The following is a 22,008-nucleotide window of genomic DNA, read 5'->3' as shown; positions in this document are numbered from 1 at the left end:
CAGACTCTGTTGCCTCTCCTGACGAAGCATCTCAGTTACAACTCGTGAGTAGTCAGGTGTCCTTGGGAGGGAATTGGCCAGTTCAGGCTATTCAGACAAGGAGAGACCAGAGCCAGCCCCAAGCTGCCTTATGGGATGAGAGGGATAAGATTTATATGAGGAGGATTCAATTGGCTAATCTTCCTAAGCGGGACATTTCAGTTTACATCAGCCAGAATCAAGCAGACTGGTGTGATGCTAAAAGACTGGTGTATGTCCAAGTTCAAGATCAGATTACTGTGCCCTCCTTCCTTGATTCTGGGGCTGACCTGAGTTCTCTGTCAGAACATCTATTCCATACTTTGGAATTGCAAGCAGATGGTAAAGTGGATATTTATACCTATGATGGGCAGGCCCAAGAGCAGCCGGTCACATTTGCCAAAATAGCAATTGGGGATTGGGAAGAAAGAGTCCCCTTGTTAGTACACCAGTCAGATGATCCTGAATTTTTGCTTGGAATGGATGTACAATATAAAATCCACTGTGCAAGGCTTCAAAAGGCCCAGCAACTTCCAGTAACCACCAGAAGTAAAGAGAGGGCTGCTTTAACTAGTTCAGAAGAGCAGCGGGAGCCGAGCCTCCCAGCAACGCCTTTAGGCAGTAACCAGCAGAAAATGAGTGAGGAAGTCCCCACCTCAGGAATTTCCCCACTAGCTTCATCTCCTAACGAGGGGGAGTGCAGAGGGGAGGCTCCAGCCGCGGCAAAAGGGAAAAGGGAACTTTTTTCCTGTGAAGGAAGTGAAAGCATAGCAGACCTTGATTCTTCACCTGAGGAATTTAAACAGCAGCAGTTGATTTGTTCAGCTCTGCAGAAGTGTCGAGAATTAGCACACGATACAAATCAGCCTATGAATAGCCCAGGGGACAGTAAAATCTTCTGGGAAAATGGATTACTCTATAGAGAGTTTATACCAAAGAAAGAAGGAGTGGACCTAGTGCCCAGTAAGCAATTAGTGGTCCCACAATGTTTTTGGCAGGAAATTCTGAAAGCAGCTCATGACTTACCCCTTGGGGGACATCAAGGATATTGGCGTACCTTAGCAAGGGTTAGTGCAGTGTTTTACTGGCCTGGAGTTGCAAAGACTGTTAAGGACTACGTGCTTAGTTGCCCGGTATGTCAGCAGGTGGGCCACAATAAAGATCATGCAAAGGCACCTCTTCAGAGGGTACCAATTATTCCTGAGCCCTTTGCTGAGATTCAAGTGGATGTCCAAGGACCATTCCCAGTCTCACGGGCAGGTAAAAGATTTATTTTAGTTATAGTGGATCATTTTTCTGGGTACCCCATAGCTGTCCCCTTGAGAACAGCTACAGCCGAAAATGTTGCCAAGGGTTTATTAGATCAAATTGCTATTTTTGGGTGGCCACAAGGTTTTTTTTTTCTATTTTTATTTTTATTTTTCATAACTACAAAACACTACACAGCACTACACAAGACTATCACAAGGAAAGGGGAGAGGGAAGGGACAAAGGGGGGTGGAAAAAGAAAAAAAGAAAAAAGGGGGGGAATGAACTACAAACACTAAACACTACACTTCAATGTTTCCCTTCATACTGTCATAATACAAAAATAGCTCCATAGGATAATGATGGAGTGGTTAATCATACAGAGAATAAACATTTCAAATTCTGATTAAACTTTCCTCCCCCTTCTAGGTCCCGGACGCAGTTCTCTCTGTGCAACCGCTGTTGCGGTGCTCTCCTCCTCCTCCCCCCCCCTCCGGCTCCTCCTTTTCTTCGTTCTCGGTGCAGCAGAGTTCTGGGTTTTTATTCTCAAAATCCTTTAGTTGATCTTCTGATAATATCTTATAGGCCTGATCTTTATATCTGAACCATATTCCTTCCGGGAATAACCATTTGTACTTTATTCCATGGTCCCTCAGAAGAGCTGCAAACTTTTTATATTTAAAACGCCGTTTCCGGACTAGAAATGGAACGTCCTTCAAAATCTTGACTTTCAAACCCATAAAGTCCAAATCCGCATTGTATGAGTTATATAGGATGGTGTCCCGAATCTTTTTAAATGAAAAGTCAATAATGATCTCACGAGGCAACTGTCGCTTTGTTGCATATTTTGAAGAAGCCCGACGGACCTCCAAAATGGCGCTTTTAACCTCTTCTTTAGTCGTCCTCGCGGGTATCGCCAATAGTTCCGAGACCACCTCCCACAGATCCTCTTTTTCCTCCTCTTTCATGTTTTGAAGACGCAAAATTGTCTGCGTTCGTTCCATCTGTAGCCCGATCAGCTGGTTCTCAACCAGCTTCAGCTCCTTTTTTGTAGCCTTCACAAGTGACGCACTTTCCAGAGCAGACTTCTCTGCCCCCCCCCCCGCTGCTGCCTTAATGGTTTTCACTTCGCTTTCAATTAAGCCCACCCTTTGATCAGTTTCGTTCAGCTTGTCAACAAAGGGTTTTATGGCTTCCACCACCGCCCTGCACACCAACTCTTCGAGCGACTCCCCGTTCAAGGTAGCCGAGATTGACTTACCGAGAGCGGGACTTTGCTTCTTTGCTGCCATTGGGGGGGGGGCGCCAACAAAATTCTGGAACTCAGCGAAGGGGAAGAACGAGTCTTCTTCAGATCAACCTCTCCTTCACAAACGCTTGTAGAACAGAAGGGATTCACTTGTTTACGGGCTTCCGCCTGTTTCTTTTATTTGCCGTTTCTCGTTGCCCGGCGGCACTCGAGGCGCCGCGCACGTCTGCCGGCCTCCATAGGGACAAACGGGCAATTCCCCCCCCGCATTGATTTCGGGGAGTTCTTCCCGCCGCGTCCCGGACCCTGGCTCCCTCCCTGGGAGTCCTGGGGGCTAATCCTTGCGGATCAGCCGCCCGGTCAGGGTGCCCGGTCGTTTCCTCCCGGACCAGCCGAGAGGAGCGTCCGGCATGGCTGAGAAAACGAAACCGAATCCTGGGTGGCCACAAGTTATCACCTCAGATAGAGGAAGTTGCTTCCTTAATAAGTTGATGCAAAAGCTGTATGAATTGGCTGGAGTAAGGCAAAATCTTTCAGCAGCATATCATCCTCAGTCCCATGGCTCAGCTGAACGTTGGGGGGGAACTCTTGTCCGCATGATAAAGGCATTTTGCCACGAAAAACAAGGCACATGGGACCAAAACTTACAGTTGTTGGTCTCTGCATACAGAGAGGCCCCTCATCCATCGTTAGGGGGCCTGTCACCAAACGAGGTAATGTTTGGTAGAAAGATTGCAGGACTGATGCATCTGATACGTCAAAAGTGGGAGGGTGTAACAACCCTTGATCAATCAAAATCTGTTACCCAGTTTTTTGTTAATTTGCAAGAGAACTTAAAGCGAGTCCAAGCAATAGCTTTAGAGGCTTTGGAAGAAGCTCGAGGGAGGAATAAAGCCTATTTTGATAGGACAGCTAAGGTTAGAACCTTGCAGAAGGGGGACTTAGCATTGATTCTAACTCCTGGAATTCCTGGGAAGTTAATCTTCAATGGGAGGGCCCTTATGAAGTTGTGGAGTGCTGTGAGGATAACAATTATAAGATTTGTGACCCAGTTAAAGGCACCTTACTGTCTCATATAAACCGTCTGAAGAAATTTGTGCCAAGGACTGCTAAACAGTTCTCAGTAGCAACCTGGCCTGAGCAGGATTTTGAAATCCCTGACCTACTGGGTGACTGTGGGAGGCCTGATGGCATAGCTCAGTTGCCTATGGGAGAAAACTTGTCTGTTCAGCAAAAAGAGCAGCTGATGATGTTGTTGAAAGACTATCAATTATTGTTTACTAACAAGCCTGGCAGGACACATTTGATTGAGCATGATTTGGACACTGGAGATGCTGAACCAGTAAGGAGCCCTACACACCCGATCAGGGGGCCCCTGCGGCAAGTTGTGGAAAAGGAAATACAGCAAATGTTAGAGATGGGAGTTATTGAGCCAACTTCATCCCAGTGGTCTTCTAATCTCGTAATTGTGCCAAAGAAAAGGCTCAATGAAACAGATCCCTTGCAATACCGCCTGTGTGTGGATTATAGGAAGCTGAATAAGCTGTGCAAAATGGATCAGTATCCATCACCCAATGTTGAGGAGACTTTGGAGAGACTGGCCCATGCTAAATACATCTCCACTGTGGATCTTACAAGTGGTTATTGGCAGTTGCCGCTTTCTGAAAGTGCTAAAGAGAAGACTGCATTTTCTTGTTTCCTCGGACAGTTTCGTTTTACAGTCTTGCCCTTTGGAGTCTGCACAGCTAGCAAGGTGTTCCAAAGGTTGATGGATCAAGTCTTATCTGGACTAACATTTGCAGTGAGTTTTCAAGATGATATTGCAGTGATTAGTTCCACTTGGGAGGAACACCTGAGACACTTGGATATGGTGCTCCAGAGGATCCAGCAAGCAGGACTTACTGTAAAGCCCCAAAAATGTCAACTTGCCAGCAGTAGCGTGCTATATCTGGGACATCAAATAGGGGGTGGGAAAATAGCACCCCATAAAGCAAAGGTTGATGCCATAATGAACTGGCCTTCACCTATCACTAAAAAACAAGTCCAGAGTTTCTTAGGTGCTGCTGGGTTTTATCGTCGCTTTATCCCCAACTATAGTGATCTGGCAGCTCCTTTAACTGACTTGTGTAAGAAAGACGTTCCAATCAGAATTCGGTGGACTCCTGCTTGCCAACAAGCATTTGAGGCCATTAAACAATATCTAGCACATGCCCCTGTATTAAAACCTCCTGACTACACTGAACCCTTTATTGTGAGAACTGATGCCTCAATGAATGGGTTAGGTGTGGTGTTGCTGCAGAAGGGCTCAGATGATTGTCTTCATCCTGTAGTGTACCTCAGTCGTAAACTTCTACCCAGAGAAAAGAGGTACAGTGTGGGCGAAATTGAGGCATTGGCCTTAACCTGGGGAATTAATAAATTGAGAACATATCTAAGGGGAACTCATTTCCATCTAGAGACAGATCATAATCCCCTTACATTCATCCACAGGATGAAGGAGACAAATTCCAGGGTGATGAGGTGGGCTTTAAGCCTGCAAGACTTCTCCTTTGATGTAATACACATCAAGGGGAAAGATAACATTTTAGCTGATGCTTTGTCCAGGTGTCATGAAGAAGATGACTAAGGCTGTAGTGAGCAGTGCAACTTGTATGATGCAGTGAGATGTTATATCTGTAATTTATTTGAACCTTGGTGTATACAAGTGTACATTTGTTATGCTGTTGCTAAAACTTGTTATTTCTGACTAATAGGCTGTGTAACCAGTATATAGAATTGTCATCTGTTATATGCTGACTGTAAGACCCTTGGATGATACCCTACTCAAGTGAATTCTCCACCATGTCCTGTATAGCCTTGTTGGAGAATTGGGGGGGATGTCTAGAACGGCAGATAGTTAGTAAATTGAATGCACCTGGGCTGTGCCGAGATTAGGTGGTTCCTCCTCCTCATTAAGATAAAGGGTTGGCGTGGGTGGGGAGGAGCTAGTTGGTCGACGGCAAGGACAAGCTTTGTACTCATCTGTTGGTTAGTGCTAGCCAAGTTAGATTTGGGTTTTCTTTTCCTTTTGTTATTTATTGCCGTTGCTGTTGCTTTTAGAGTGGCTTTTATTGATTTAATAAATAACTATTTGCCTAAAGCTCGAGTGTCTGGCTGCTGTGTGCAGGGTCCTCCAGGCTAAGAACCCAGAGACTCCGGGCTGGTTTCGTGTGAAGCAGGTGAAATTACTCCTCTAAGTGCTTCTTGGAACCTGGGTGGCTGTTAGCAGCACCCAGCACGGGGCCAGAGGGCGCACCTGCTCTTTACAATAGTCTAAAAGGTACTGACTTACTGATAGTCTAAAAGGTATAAAGAATCTACATACCTAATTCTGAACATAGCTTCAGACTGTAGATATTTTGTATGTATGTATGTATGTTTGTATGTATGTAATATATATGCACATGCACAGTGGGGACATGTACAGAGAATGGAGATTTCCCTATAAACCTGAACACTGCACTAAAGCTTAATAAATGGCTTGAAGTTACCAGCTCTCCCATCACAGGTTCGTCTCAAATACGGAGGGAATAATGGGAGTGTCTAAGCCTTCCTAATGTCAGCATTTAAAAGAATTGGCATACATTTACTTTTAAAATGGCTGGCATTCCATTAAAATTTTTGGTTTTACCCTCTTATCTCATCATATTTGACCTTTTTAAAGATCCTCTTTCTGGAAACATGCATTTTCCTACAGCAAATGCTTTAGAAATAGTGAAATGTTCTCCAAATTTACTTTTCAGCTTGAAAGCAAAGCTTTCAGGGAGTACAACCATCTATCTGTCTGTCTGTCTGTCTGTCTGTCTGTCTATCTGTCTATCTGTCTGTCTGTCTGTCTGTCTATCTATCTATCTATCTATCTATCTATCTATCTATCTATCTATCTATCTATCTATCTATCTATCTATCTATCTATCTATCTATCTATCTATCTATCTATCTATCTATCTATCTATCTATCTATCTATCTATCTATCTATCTATCTTTTTAGCAGCTATTTGCTACTGTTCATTTTTGTGCAATGGTAGGCACTTTGTGTCTGTTTCTTTTCTATTCAAGTGATTTCAAGGTTATGATGCTACACAGCCAAATATATTTATTTGTCGATATCAACAACGGGCAAATGAAGCCCATTTATAGCAAGGGCAATGCTTTTTATGAAAGTCAGAGGAGTAATCATTGCAAATCAGGGATCACAAAATAAACACTTTTGATGTCCTTTTGCAACGATCCTTGAAAAACTGGCTTCTTTGAATTCCAGTGATGGCTTTCATGGAATGGGTCCATCTTTTGGTTAAGCCATAATACTTTATAACTGCTCAGAATGCAACTCTTTCAGCCACCCCTGCCCTGACCAAAAAAAAGTTCAAGGGGAAAAAAGTTTCTTCAATCATCTTCCTTGAGTAGACGTGGGTTTACATTTCCACCATAAGGCGAGTCACACCCTTTTGAGACCAATGAAGTCAATGGGATTAGAAGGGTGTACTTCTGCTTAGGACTGCAATATTAACTACTTTATTTACCGGTCCTGTATCCACACAGGCTCAGAGAGGTTTATGACTACTTTTCCAAATCCAAATATTTTTTTTAATTTTTTTTAATTAAAACAGAAAACAGCATTGAACTTTAGAAAAAATATCAAAAGCAGACTATGTAACAGATAGTGACATTAGACAGTAAACATAATATCAAAACAAAATATGTAACAAAATATTAAAACCACATAATGTAACAAATATAACATTAGAGAACAGACATCAAAAATAGAATATATAGCAGATTATTAAAACTACATAACTTTTCTCCTCTACATCCTCCCACTTATTTATGTTAAAATAAATTATACTTGCCATTTTATATTCAACATTTTTTTAAAAAACGTATCTTTCAGCCACATAGTAAAAAATAAATAAATCAATTTTTCCTGAAATTCTGAAATTGGCCTATTATGCATATAAGAAGTTAATTCAGCCATTGACACATAGACATACAATTTATTCACCCATTCAGTCACGTCTGGACAATGTTCTGCATTCCACTTTGTTGCATGTACTACTCTCGCCACTGTCACTTATATAGTTCACTGTGTTCTTTCATAATATTACTTGGTAAAATATTGGCCCAATACAATTATTTCTAACAGTTTGACTGATTGCATATCCTTGAACATATTGACAGCTTAAAATAATGTAATAAAAAAGGAACTGTGGCTGTAAATTTGAAAGAAGTAAAGCAGAGAATATAGCAACAGACGTTTGACAATGTTGAGCTGATAGCTGAATCAAAGCTTCTATTTGATAATCTCATAAAGATATATCACTGTTTTTGCAAGTTCTCAAAAATGGGAAACATTAACAATCTCTAGATCGACAACACATGAACTAACACATTTCACCATTTTTACACCTTCTCCCCCTCCATTATCTTAATCATACTCCCCCTGCTCCCAGCAGTCTTTAGGGACAAACAACACGCCTGGACTTCCAGTTGCAGAATTCCAGCATTATGTGTAGCTGAGGAATTTATTAAAAGAGCTATCCAGTAAGTTAGTGCTGGGGCCTAATTAAATTATCTTGAATAGTATTCATTTATTTGTGTGTGTGTGTGTGGGGGGGGTGCGTGCAAGCACGTATGTATTTGTAAAGTGCTGACAAGTGGTAGCTGATTTATGGCAACCCCAGTGGGTTTTCTAGGCAAGAGACAGATAGGTGGTTTGCCATTGCCTGTGTAGACCCTGGACTACCTTAGTGGTCTCCCATCCAAGTACAAACCAGGGCAAACCCTGTTTAGCTTCTGAGATTAGACAAGACTGGGTTAAGCCTGGGCCATCCAGGCCATACCGCTTCACAACTCTGTGTCTAATCATAGGCCTCATTTTTTTTAATAGTCTGTACATGCACTAAAAACATACATTGATCTGAATGTCTGCTCTAAGTGGAGAAACAGTTTAGAAGTTTTAGGAAGTAATTTCTAAACATTCTCCCACTGGAGGTCCAGGCCCTGCAGGACCTATTATAGTTCCGCAGGGTCTGTACAAGGGAGATGTTCCACCAGGCCTTTGGTTGAGGACCAGCAGGTGTCCCCCCTTATCCTATCTAAGATTGCTACCTCTTCTATGACTGCCCTCGGCTATGCGTTTTACCCACAGCAATGACCTATGCAGGTTTTTTATTAGTATCCAAAGTAGCCTATGTATAATGGCACCAGAGTATTTTAATATAAGTTTTTAAATCTGTTTTTAAAGTTGAATATTAATTTATTGTGTTTTAATGATGATTTGAGCCACCCTGAGCCCATTCATGGGGAGGGCGGGATATAAGTCAAACGTATCTGTCTTTTGACAGCCAGATGAGATCTTAACCCCAGATCAATCAGGAATGCTATTATTTCAAAGGCCATTTAGCCACAAATTGGAGTTCAAATGAAAAACAAACAGTACAATCCTAAGAAGAGTTACTCCAGTCTAAGCCCACTAAAATCTTTTCCCCTTTAAGAAAGATGTACTTACAGGAACTTTGAATGGAGAGGTGTTTGATGAATCTATGGGACTGGTTTTGTCTGAGCTGCTGGTCCCAGAGATGCTCCGTCTGCGAGGAGACTTCTCTGCTGGGACTTCTGGGTAAAAGAAATGAGAGAGAAAATGGGTGAGAAAACAGGAAAGAAGAATTTCCATTCTCTTAATTGCAGACAATCACACACACACACACACACACAAAACCCATGCAGGTGTATTTCTCACTATTTATAAGTTAGGGAGACTTCAGCCTCCATCTGCAAAAAACAGAATTAAAATCCATCTTTGACTCACAGGAAATTTAGAGGACTGTCCTTTGCTAAGTATTCCACAAAGGAAGGAGGGGGGGTAGGGCTTCCTCACCAACTAACGCAACTAACACAACAAAGGAAGTATGCCAAAAGCCAGGACACAATGCTGGGGAAAACTCATACGTGAATTACAATTTACAACACTCATATATATATATATTCAATATTTCAACCAGTAAGAAAGAGAAATAACGCAAGGTGACAGTGGGAATTCCGCAATTAGAGAGGAAACAATATTCAAAGTCCAACCAGGATGTAACGAGTCCCTTAATTTTCTGGCGTTCACTGAGGGCCAAGCTACACATGACGAATGACACTTGAATGGCAAGTGTATTTCTCCCTGTTCACTTGCCCTCCACTCAATCCTCTTGCCGTTCAAGTGTCATTCGTCATGTGTAGCTTGCAGATGTAGACAATTCAGCTGTGAAGTCGTCTAATCACCATGACGAGGCGAAGTTGCAGCGCTGTCGAGATGGAAGGAAGGCAGCACTGGTTGAAGGTAGGTGAAGGGGCAACAAGCATCAGCCGGCCAATTCCCTCTTCGCTCGTTTCAGACCATATAAACCTTCTTCAGGTCACAATATATCTCAAAATCAAGCAAACCGGATCGTTCCATATACCAAGAGCCCATATGCTCCAAGGTTCCATATATCAAAGTCCAATGCTCTATTTATTACATCATACTGGAGCTCAATGTGGTCGGCATTGTGTCATAAGCAGTTGTAGGATGGTGCCTGTGATATCCCTGTTGATATGAGCCCACGTGGCTCTTATCCATACGGTCCTGCAATTGGAGGGATAATCTTTCCAGGGGTCAAAAGGGATTGCTGCAAGGAGAGAAAAGCAAGGGAAACTGGCATCTGCCAACACCTTCCTCTGGTGGACTGTTGGATCCAAGGCATAATTTGGCCAAGAAGATTGGTGGTTTTCTTCTTCTTACAAATAACTAACACAGGCAATTGTGTATTCGGCAATGGTAGTCTCTTGGATGGTGTGCTGAGAGATTATCAGTGAAATCCTAAAATGAGTTACTCCAGTCTAAGCCCATTGAAATCAATGGGTTTAGACTGGAGTAACTTTGCTTAGGGTTTCACTGTATGAGGCAGGAAGAGGTTGTTAAGTGTTGACTGTGATCAAGGGGAGCCCAATATTACTACTAGAAGAAGACTCCAGATGGCATTGGAAGCAATTACTGCTTAGGCATCATGGTTCCATGCAATGTGTTTCCTGGCACTTCTTCCCTAAACAAAAGGTCAGTTTGGATTTCTTCTAGCTCACTGAAGTGAAATGTTTCCAAAGAGCCCTTTGTATGTGCAGGGAGCACCAATTCATAAACAGCAATCTTCATTATAGGAGGATGCTTGACTTAGATGCTTCCAACATTTTTGTGACTGGTCTCCACCCCATGGCAGCCATTTTGTGATGGTACCAGCTCAGTTTTCTCAAAATTCCAAACTGCCCACTGACAACTGGTCTTGAAAACATACTGAAAAGGGTCTGCATAACTGGACGTGTCCAGAACTTCCCAAGGTAAACTAGCACCATCTTGCCCAAAATGTGATCTCTGAAACTGCTCTTAAATTATTCAGGTCTCTCAGGTCTAAGGAAGGCTTTCTTCTAAAGAGGGGTCAATACAACTGCCTCCTCCAAGGTGGTCAAGAGGACCTCTCCCCCGTTAAGGATGCATTAAATACTTTCTAACTCTGATTTTAAGCCTTGTATCCCAACTACAAAATGCAATATGAAAAACAAAAATTCCCCAGAAGGATTATAGAAGAGACACAACACATTCTGTGCCTTAGATGGCCTTTCAGGAGTCATGCACATATTTAAAAGATACAATCTTTAGCACAGGAAAATAAAAAAGAATATAATTCAAGACCAAAATGGTACCTTCCAATTTTTGAATTTTATTTGAAATCTATTCATCTTGGCACCCTCTCAAGTCTTTTTTAATATCGTGTTCATTAAAAAAAAAACTCTTCCATTTTTCTAGACCCAAATGCCAAGAATTATTGATTGAAAAATAATAGGAAGCCCTACCACTTCATCTGTAACATTTCAAATCTTTTTTAAAGTGCCAATTTTTGTTCAATAGCTCATTTGAAGACAAAGGTCATCACTTTGTTTCTTCCATTCCCACTTTGAGCAAACTTCACAGGTCTCTCCAGATTGCTGAATTTGTCAGCAAATCACAAGGAGATCATGTTTATCATCAAAAGGGGGTGTAAAATTTGAAATTTGAGGTGGTGCCAAGTAAACCCAGAGGTAAGTCATAATGAAATGTGTGTCATTTATGCAAGGCTGATACCAAATGGTTGTTTTCAAAACCGCACTCAGATTTTAAAATTTGCAATATTATGGTATGGTTCATATGCTAACAGCCATATTACAGTTTGGCTATTATAGTAACAACCCAACAGCATGGATGCCTAATCTTGTTGAGCCTATGGGCACTTTCAGAACTTTGAAAAAAGGTTGCTGGAGCCAATAACAAAATGGCTGTTTTTGAATAGCTGCTCCTTGCAGGCTCCAAGAAGATGCCCCCTGGGGTGTTCTAGTGAGGGGGAGGAAAGGCAGGACAGGCTATTTGCTCAGAGGGAGGAAGCAAATGGGAGCCAGGAAACTCACCAGCAGGTGCCATGGCGACCAAAGGCACTATGATGGGATCACTGCCAGCTAAAAACATCTCAGTCACTTTTTGGAAACAATGTGTATGTGCAATGCTCAAAAGTGACAAGGATCTTACCACAAATAAATTAAAATTATCCCAGATTACAGACAGTGTAACAGTTAGTACTATGTAGGGTGGGAATCACAATCTAGTGTTAAGAATAGCAAAGCTTGGGCTTGTAAATAGATTTTATATAATAAAAACACGTGTATATCACTACAACACATGCGGGATCAGACTGGCTGTGATCTTTGGCTAGACTTATGGAAATGTTTGCTAACTATAGAGCAGTAAATATATACCACAATTTAGATTGTACAAAAAGAGAACTCCATGGAATGTAAAATTCAGAGAGTGCAAGAATACAACCAACATCAAAATAGATGCAGAAAAAGGCACCGTGGCCAGGAAGTTTAGTTTTGGTATGGATTTGGCTACCAGACCCATTGATCCACTTGGAAGGGACAAGTAGAAGCCTCGTTCCATTCCCCTCATCCTTAAAACTAGTACTGTTAGTTGCTAATGACTGAGCAACAGTGAATTCTGAAATACAGAAAGAGGGGGGAAGATAAACTCCTTCCGCAGGCCACAGTCAGTAATTTATCGTCCCAAAGACTCATCTTTAAGCCCGCTCTCCCTCATTTGCAATAATTACGGCTTTCTGAAGCACAAGGGAATCCGTAAAATCTTGTTTTGCCTTCTTTCCAATTAGTGAGAGAAGGAAAGACAGGCTGCCGTGTTACTAATTACAGCTTCACCCAGTACGGTATTTCTCTTGTAGTAACCAAAGCCCTGATCAGATAAGATTCCTTGCTCATCAGCTCCCATACTTGAAATTACACATTAAATAGATTATGAGGAATAACATTTCCCTCCATTACCAAGAAAGTGTAGAGACACTCCAAACCAGAAGCACTGAAAGTGAAGGTTTATTTTCTAAAATAAGCACGCACAGGACTTCCAAGTCATTGACTGTGGGATGTTTATAGGAGGCTACTCGGATGGGTTATTGGTGGAAATATTGGGAGGAAGCCTAGAAGGACTCTAGTAAGGTATTTCCAAAAGGGCCAGCTGATATGTTATAGTGGAAGTATGAAAACCAAGAGATACTCATGGGTTTAGCAGATTCATAGAGGATGGCTAAAACTATAATGATCTAAGGAATCTCTGTGTCCTCCATGAATTTGTCTATTTAGTTATCAGTCCATTTTTATATCTGATCAACAATATAGGTAAGCGGAGAGGCCCCAACCTAGCCTTTTAAGGAACATGCAACTTTTCTGTGGGCAAGGTGACTTTTTTACTTGGCAGAGCACTGAAACAATACCCTCTCACTCACAATCACCCCGTACCTTATGAAAAGGTACAGACCCTCGAAGGCAGCAACAATGCCATCTCTCTGCATATCTAGAGCGTCTCCAAATATACTACTTTTCCCCACCAAGTTCAGTGCTGGGAAGGAACCTAACCCTTCAGTTGAAGCACAGTGATGCTGTTCCTTAAATGCTGAACATTAATTCAATCTGAATGCGACGTGTGTATTCAACTTGTGTGCAACTTACTGAGATTTGCAGCAGTGGAATGTCAGAAAACTGGCCTTCGGAAGGAACACTGACTGTACGGCGCAGACGCCGCCCTTTGGTTGGCTCTGCTGACAGCTCCTGTCCTCCATCTTCAGCCACCTACAAACAGAAAGGACACAGGTGCATTATATTTGTCTTCACTCCCCAAAAATAAGTAGCTGGGAGCAATAAAGAAGCCTTTCCTGCCACATCCTATAAATTCATTCTGCTTGTTCTAACTCCAAAGCAGTACAGACAGAAGAAAGCATAGGTGATAGCTGAACCAATCTGCATTCTACTTTTTAATGTATTTTTATTTAATTGCCTTTTATTAGAAATTACATCATTTACAAAAACTTTGATGATAAGAAATTGTTATGCCCAGCACTCCCCTTGTTTCCAAGCAGCAAGAAGTTCCAGGGGCCAGCATCTAGCTAGGCTGGTTCTCTTTGAAGAATAAAGTGCTGGAGACTTGGGTGGGAGGGTTGTAAAAACTGCTTTATTTCCAAATGAAGAAGCACAACAGGAGTCGGCAAAAAGGCACTCTCACAGGGCAGACAATATATCACCACAAATCAGATGCATAGAGAAAGATTTTGCACTCGCTAGATGCTTTATCTTCCCCCTGTCTGCTCCAGTAACAAAAAAACCTGTTTCTTCACACAGTGCCACATTTCTGCTGCATACTAAACACTGAGTAAAGACCTAAATGCTTGCCTTTGAATGGTGGGACTTGGGAGTATAACAATGGGAAAGAAGGGGCAGCTCCCTCCTGGTACCTGCCACAATCTCATCTTCAGACATCCAAGTCAGAGGAGGGATTGGCAGACCCTCTGCCAACTCCTTCTTCCAGCTCAAAACTCCTGCTTTGCCAGACAGATTACGCAACATATGAAAATGCTGACAAGTGAAAAGCCCCATATTCTTCCGCAGAAGGAAAAAGACTTCAGTGGGACCACAGAGGTAAGATATAAAAAGTTGCTTCAGGTCACCCAGAAACTGGGATCAAAGCAACCTTGATTGGGAGGGGGGTGTTAAGAGGAGAAACACATGGACTGGAACGCAAAATGGCCAAAATAAGACTTAAAAGTATTCCCCCCAAAATGGTATTTGGCATTCCCCACATGGCAGGGACTGTGGGGAAGGAGTAGAATGACTTCCTATGGTGTTACAAGAACTATTCAACCAGTTCCCATTATACCCAGTCCACCATAAGATCTGCTTCTCCTCTAGGCACATTTTCCCACTGAGGAGATACTGTTATCCCTTTCTCCAGGAGGCGGCAGGTTCCAGGGGTAGCCATGACTTGGCTTGGTTCCCTCTGGAGAACATTGGAGGGGGTTTTATAGTTACAGAGGTTGAAGAGTTTACACTATTTGCAAGTATATAAGTAGAACTTCCCCAAAACTTCCCCAAATCAGATCCCTACAGCACTCTCAAGTGACTTCAGCCAACTTACATCATAATCTTCCTCTGTCTGTCGCTTCCAACAACAACAAAACGTTTTTTTGAGACAGCGCCACATTTCTGCTACACACTGTAGGCAGAGTGTGATGTGTCTGCCAGACTGTTGGTGGGCGTGTGTAATCACGGGGCAGGGAACACTATGATGTAACAATGGGGCAATTATCCCCATTGGTGGATAACTGGTGGGTCAAAACACAGGGCACAGAGGCTGAGGGCCTTCCCCTGATGTTGTCTCCTGGCCCTGGTAGTGAGAGGTTTACTGCTTCTGAATGTGGAGCTTCCTCTTAGCTGCCATAGCTCGTAGCCATTGATGGACCTGCCCTCTGCGAGTCTTTAAAGCCATCTGTGCTCGTGGCCTTCTCTATCTCCACTGGCAGAGAATTCCACAATTTAATCAACTACTGAGAAAAGTCTCTCCTGAATTGATTACTCGTCCATTTTATTTTGGTACATCAAGTTCTAGTATTTTGTGAGAGGGAGAAAAAGTTCTCCCCGGGCACTTTCTCCACCCCCATGTATAATTGTATAAAACTCTATCATGTTTTCCCCATCACTTTGTTCTGCCTTCGCAAGCCCCATACCATCCACTCTTGCACAGGAGTTGTGCTGTTCTGTGAAGGCTGCATAAAGGTGCTCAGAAAACAAAGAAATAAATAAAAAGTGGTCCACTGAAAGGAGAAAACTGAGCCAGTTATGATAGTCCAGGCAAACCTGGTCTCATCAGATCTCAGAAACGAAACAGGTTCAGCCTTGGTTAGTAATTGGATGGGAGACCTCCAAAGAAGCTCAGGATTGCTATGCAGTCAAGGCAATGGCAAAACACCTGTTCGTCTCTTGCCTTGAAAACCTCATCGGGGTCGCCAGGAGTTGGCTGAGATTTGAAGGCACTCTCCACCACCAAGCATGTCCTAAGTCCAAAGGCAGGCAATGGCAAAGCACTGCTGAACATATCTCACCTTGAAAATCCTTTGCAATCGCTATAAGTCAGCTGTCACTTGATGGTACACACACACTTACGAGTACAGTGTTCAACATCACCTGGCAAATGAGACTAAATACTTGGGATACAGGCAACAAAAAAACATATTTGGAAGAACCTTTATTATTATTCTGGGGAGGGACAGAGGCTGTTTCCAGACGGCTTACCTGGCTCCGGAACGTTGCGCCATCTTTTGGGGAAAACGCGAAATATCGCGTTTTCTCACGCGAGTTTTGCACGACGTCGCATGACGTCGCGCAAAACTCGCGCGAGAAAACGCGATATTTTGCGTTTTCCCCACAAGATGGCGCAACGTTCCGGAGCCAGGTAAGCCATCTGGAAACGGCCTGGGGCTCAGTGGTACAGCATGCAGAAGGTCCCAGGTTCAATCTCCAGCCCCTCCAGCTAAAAGGATCAGGTGGTAACTCATGCAAAAGACCCATGCCTGAGACCCTGGAGAACCACACTGGTTTTAAGTAGACAATACTGTCAGGTCGATGGACCAACGGTCTGATTCAGTTTAAGGAAGATTCAGGCATTCATATGTATTGGAAACTGATGGGTGTAACTCTAATGTTGTTTAGTCATACATATTAGATAAGCAGAACTACAAGCAAAGTGTTGTATTCCTGTATGAGTGGAACCGGCCTATTTTCTGAGATCCTGGAATCCATTTTAAGTATGGAAAGCACCAAACTATTTTACTTGACATACAGCTATGCTCATTTGGACGAATTCCAATATGACATATTCTGAACGAGAAAGGACGAAGTGTTTGCTTTTGCTGTTTGCATTAGCCAGTGTACAGAAGCAAAAATCGATAGCAGGTCAGTATCTTGTCAGTCGGCCAGAACCTGATCACGCTCAGTGTCACAGAAACCTAGCAGAAAAGGAGGGGCTGACAGACCAAAAACTCAGAGGTTTGCTTTAAACGGATAACTTTTCTCTCTTTTAAGATTCAAAGACGTTAAAACACAGTAATTCATACATCTATTCTTATGTCCAAAGAAGGAAGACACTATGCACACACTAACAATCATGGGAACACAATAAAAGAAAGGAACATGAGGAAAATCCACAGCAAGAGAGATTCTTTTAAAGAGCTTTTGGTTTTAGGAAAAGAATCACTGACTGACCGATTTCAGACTCAGCTCAAATCATTCAGAGACACTTAGAGACACTGTCTTGGCTGTAACATCACGCTGACACTAATTACATGATTGCATTACTGGAAAACATATACACATGCATGCATATATCCATATATTCACAGCTCAATCAATCTCACTATATCTCTACATGAAATAACTCAGCAATCAACATGCATATATCAATCACATAAGCCTCAATCATAAGGAACCAAAGATATACTGAACCAAACAAAATGGAGTCTAAATGAACTTTGAATGGAGACATGGCAATAAGCTAAGATCTAGGGGATTTTCGCTGATACATGATATTCATATGAGTAATGATAGCAAATACTAAGGGATCAGAGTGACCTGACCGTTTACAGATGTCACGATCTCAGCGCAAAATCTGCAAATGATGCAATTTTTAGGTGATTTCCAATGCCAGGAATGACTCTGAGGAATCTCATTGGTGAATTTGAATGGGTTGATGTGAGCCAAAACAGTATAAAAATGAGCAAGAAAAACCATGGAGTCTAAGAAGCTAGGAGGAGAGAAAGGAAGGAACACCTCCGTGCTGGCTCTCTCCTTTTCCTTGCAGGTCGGGTAAGGTGCTCACCCATTCTTTCCATCAACGAGAATCTCTGGGACATCTCCAGGATTGGTAAGATGATTCACTATGTCTTGTTCTTGCTGTATTGATGATCAAGCTATTGCAATGCTAAGACCATGCTGTATCATGATACTTAGAGTCTATGTAACCTATGCAGAATGATTCAAATAAAACTTACTGAAATTTATGTCCAGGTCTGTGTTGTATCCTTGCTCTCTTCTCATTTGGGAAACTCTGATTCGGTTGGAGACATGTTAAAGACCCCCCCCCCCCTCTCGCATAGTAAACTGTTGGCTATAGGAGCAAAGCTAACAAAAGCTACATGTAATTGAGCAGAAAAACATATAATTCTGTGCCAAGAAAAGCTCAGGGCTGCAACCTGAATAAATTATGCAAATCTATGCAACTTATCTTGCAAAATGTATTCTGGGTTGCTTGTAATGGAAAGGACCAAAGAACCATGTGAGCTCTAAATTTCCAGTCCTATACTGACCTCAACTTTATCCAACCATTCCTCTGGGTTTGCACTTCAGAAGGCAAATCAGGATTCCAGAAGTTCAAGAACTAGAACTTGATATACCAAAATAAAATGGACGAGTAATCAATTCAGGAGAGACCAACAGATCTGGATCAGCAAACTCTCAGAAAACCGGAGGTGAGCAAAATGAGGCTGGGGAAGCGATGCGTTGGAAAGTTCAAGCTGTAGGAGGTTTGTCCCGCCAAAATTAGTCTGCCAATCATAGCGCTATCAATACTGGCGGCTCTTTTTGAAATGAGTGTACTGTTAAATTGGAGGAGGAGGAGAGCTAGTTCATCCATACATTTACTGACGTCAATTTATGTCAGCACAAGCGCGTGAGCAAAAAGAAGAGTGGCTAAGTTCATTGTCATGAGCACTTTTCCCAACCCCAGACTAGCTCTTCAGAAGACTTGTAGAAACAGAATGATCTCATTGTTAGATTCCACAGCAGCAGCTTTGTGACCCCTCCCCCCTACAGAAGACCTCTCACTAATCTTTCTACTTGGGCTTTCTCAGGGACCACATTTGGACTAAAGTAAATGTTCCTAAAACCTCCGTCGTTGTATGGTCGCTGTTGGGGTTGGGGAACCAGAGAACGTGCGTCAGTGGGAGGTAAGGGGCCGTGTCCTGGCAAAACTTAAAACGTTAAAAAAAAACACTCGTCAGAAAATTTCCTAGAAAAATGTACGTTGGTTGTGGGATTTTGTTTTTTAAACCACACAGATGCACGGGCCAGTTTGTTGCAACTTTGAGGGTGACCGATGTTCGAAAGTCCTGTGTGATTGAATGTGTTGTCAGTAGACACATGCACAATTGCCATGGTTGTTTCCCTCTCAATTTTTTTTCAATGATCAACATGTGATGAAAAAATTTCATGTTTAACATTCGCTGGACTAAGAAAACGTCAGACGGTCGGTTTTAATTTGGACTCCACACATTCAGCTAAACTCGAGAATTGTTTTCATCGTGTAAAATAGATCAACAATGCGTTTTCTGTTTCCAGTGGCAAGATCACCCATTGCATTGGAAGGGTGATAGGTCAAAAAAATTAATTTGGAAATTAAAAAAAAAGGAAATAAACCATAGGGAGTGCTGCCAAGTTGTCGATTGGCTGAAAGGGTTCCCGGGGGCGGAGAGATGACATAGCAATCCAATCACTCCGTAGAGAACGTACTTGCATTTGTGCGTGGCTCCGTTCACTTCGTGCAAAATGCTTTTCCAGCATCGTGGAAATTTGTGGCAAGCAGAAGAGGTGTCCCTGCTTCTAAGGGTAGTTCAGAGGAGTGGTCATGCATCGAGGTTGCTGGCCAGCACTCATTTAAGTAATTGCTCTATTTATAGATTTCTTTCCCGAGTGCTGCACAGTCGAGGTTTTTATCGCACACCCAACCAATGCAGAACAAAATTCCAAAAACTTAAGTGTGATTTTATGTCATCGCTGGAGGCGTTGCAGTGCATCCCGAGAAGCAGTCGCAGAGTTAGGCTTCATAATGAAATGATGCTCATCTGGAAGGTGGCCAGGAGGCCCCAATGGGAAGATAGCCATCACGAAGGTAAGTATATTCTAATACCCCACCCCTCCCAATGGGAACAACGCAACTCTTCCATGTCTAATCACACCCTTTAATGGAGTTGCTTGCTATGAGGCAATGTTTTCTCATTTAAAAATTGTGGAATTAGTGAGAGTCAGCGGCATTCCTATGTGATGAAGTGATATTGATTGTCCCCGTGTGTGTCCCTATGTGACTGCATTGTGAGATTACCGAGACATACTGTCTCCACATAAGTATCTTTCCAGTGAATCTGCAAGGCTGACGATTCACACAGGATTGTTCTTCATCTTGTATAATCCCCTTCTCTTATAATATGAATCACAAATATACTTTTATAAAGGCATCCATCGGTGATGTGATGTTCACTATTTGCAATCCTGAATGCATATTTGATATTTCAGAAAAATTTTGTGGAAGAGCAGTGAAGATTGAAGCAACACAATCAGAGTCTGATGAAAATGCAGAACCTATTGTTGTGGATTCCTCAAGTGCAGCAGAATCGGATGCGCAAGCCAATGTACCACTTATAGGAACAACCAAAGATTCCAAAACAATTCAAACACCAGCATGTCCCTCAGGTTTGTTTAAGCATTTACATTGTTGTCTATTTATTTGTGTATAACAATGGCACAAAGAACCAGATAAATTGAGTGTTTTTTGTGCTACTGAGAGATTCCTAAAACATCCCCTGGGCTAAATATTGCTGTTTTTCAATCAATCCTTTCTACTTGTGACACAGGTGTTTAAATAATTGATTTTTTTGCAACACAATGATCTAATTTATGATGTTATTAATGGACCCTAAATAAGAATATTAATCCATCTACTGTCCTGTTTTTTCCCTAGCGACATCGTACAAAGCTCCAGCCGAAAGAGGAGATCCCAGCTATGAAGATGAAGAAACCATAACAATTTTATCATCCGGTGAGGGACATGAAGAAGCTGGTGATGACATTACATCTCCTGAAACAATAAGGCCTGGAGATGTATCTCCACAAGCAAGCACCTCAGGTAACTGCGAGGGGAGACCACAAGTGTCAGAAAGCACTGATCGGACACTTGTCGGCTTCCCTCAAGGTTTGATGGGAAGTGCAGCCAGATCGTTGGAAAACAGGACAAGTGACAGGCGAAAAGACCATTGATCAGTAGTCTAAGACCCTGGGTGTAAGACCGTGATGCATAGATTTCCCATCAAAACTAGATGGAGGCTGTTAACTGACCAACCAATGCCTTTCGCAGCTTGTTGCATCGTTCTGTGAATACAAGCCAGCTCATTGCATGCCACCTTAATCTCCCCTTAGTAGAGTATATTTTTACCATGTGCTTTGAAACTTCATCAGGCACCATTGAACTGCTGCCTCTTTAAGTTAGTTGGAGAACTAGGGTCCCATCTTTTGACGATGGCTTTCATGCCTACCGAACAATTCCTGTTGTGGTTTTTCAAGGCTGTTTTTGCCGTAGTCTTGGCATTGTGGTTCCGTTTTTTTTTTTACAGCAGCAGTGGCTAGCTGAGATGTGGCTCCAAAAGACAAGTACCTCTCAGTTTAAGCAAAACATAGTCTGTAAAACCCACAACAGTCAACTATGTTCCATGTTTGTCCACCTTGAACAATACCAATGGTCAACATTAGGAGAATTGGAGAATATTGTATTCCTCAAATGTAAGATACTGATTTTCTGAAGATATTAACCGTGGTCTGGAACTGCATCCTTGCATATATTTTCATTACATTTTGAAGAGGGTGTCCTCAGGAACTATCTAACAATACATTTCGTGTTCCACCTTCTCTAGCAACATACAGTGGAGCATCAAGCAAAAAGTTATCAATGCGCGCAGAGCACAAAGTTCCCATTCATGTGGACACAACATCTTCTGATGATAAAGATGAGGAATATGACGTGGTTGAGGAAGACAGAACAGAGGAAGCAGAAGGAACATCATCATGTCTTGCAATTACCTTAGGTAGGTTTGAATTGCAAAAAGATGAGTTGTGTTAGATTTTCTGTTAATCACTGCCCATCAGTATCATTGTAATATCTTTTTTATCCACTAAAACAAATTAATTTTACAGGTGAGTCAACAGTGGACAGCAGGTGTGGTGTATTGCAAAATAAAGACCCATCTATTGA

The 22,008-nt window shown here is 42.3% G+C and overlaps 1 protein-coding gene across 1 annotated transcript in view; it reads right to left on the bottom strand.

Moving 5' to 3' along the window:
• The window catches only part of LOC129330293 (ras GTPase-activating protein nGAP-like), a 66,621-nt gene extending 47,071 nt beyond the window's left edge, over positions 1 to 19,550 (bottom strand). Inside the window, exons 1-5 of the mRNA XM_054980328.1 lie at positions 19,500 to 19,550; positions 14,818 to 14,937; positions 13,613 to 13,736; positions 11,813 to 11,836; positions 9,064 to 9,170 (exon numbers count right to left, since the gene is read on the bottom strand). Coding sequence (XP_054836303.1) covers positions 9,064 to 9,170; positions 11,813 to 11,836; positions 13,613 to 13,736; positions 14,818 to 14,937; positions 19,500 to 19,550 — 426 coding nt within the window. The remainder of the gene's footprint in view (positions 1 to 9,063; positions 9,171 to 11,812; positions 11,837 to 13,612; positions 13,737 to 14,817; positions 14,938 to 19,499) is intronic.
• Positions 19,551 to 22,008: the final 2,458 nt, after the last annotated feature.

The sequence above is a fragment of the Eublepharis macularius genome, chromosome 5 (assembly GCF_028583425.1).
Source record: "Eublepharis macularius isolate TG4126 chromosome 5, MPM_Emac_v1.0, whole genome shotgun sequence".
Classification (NCBI taxonomy): domain Eukaryota; kingdom Metazoa; phylum Chordata; class Lepidosauria; order Squamata; family Eublepharidae; genus Eublepharis; species Eublepharis macularius.
The sequence above is the reverse complement of the archived record's forward strand: the minus strand, read 5'-3'. Positions and strand labels throughout refer to the sequence as shown.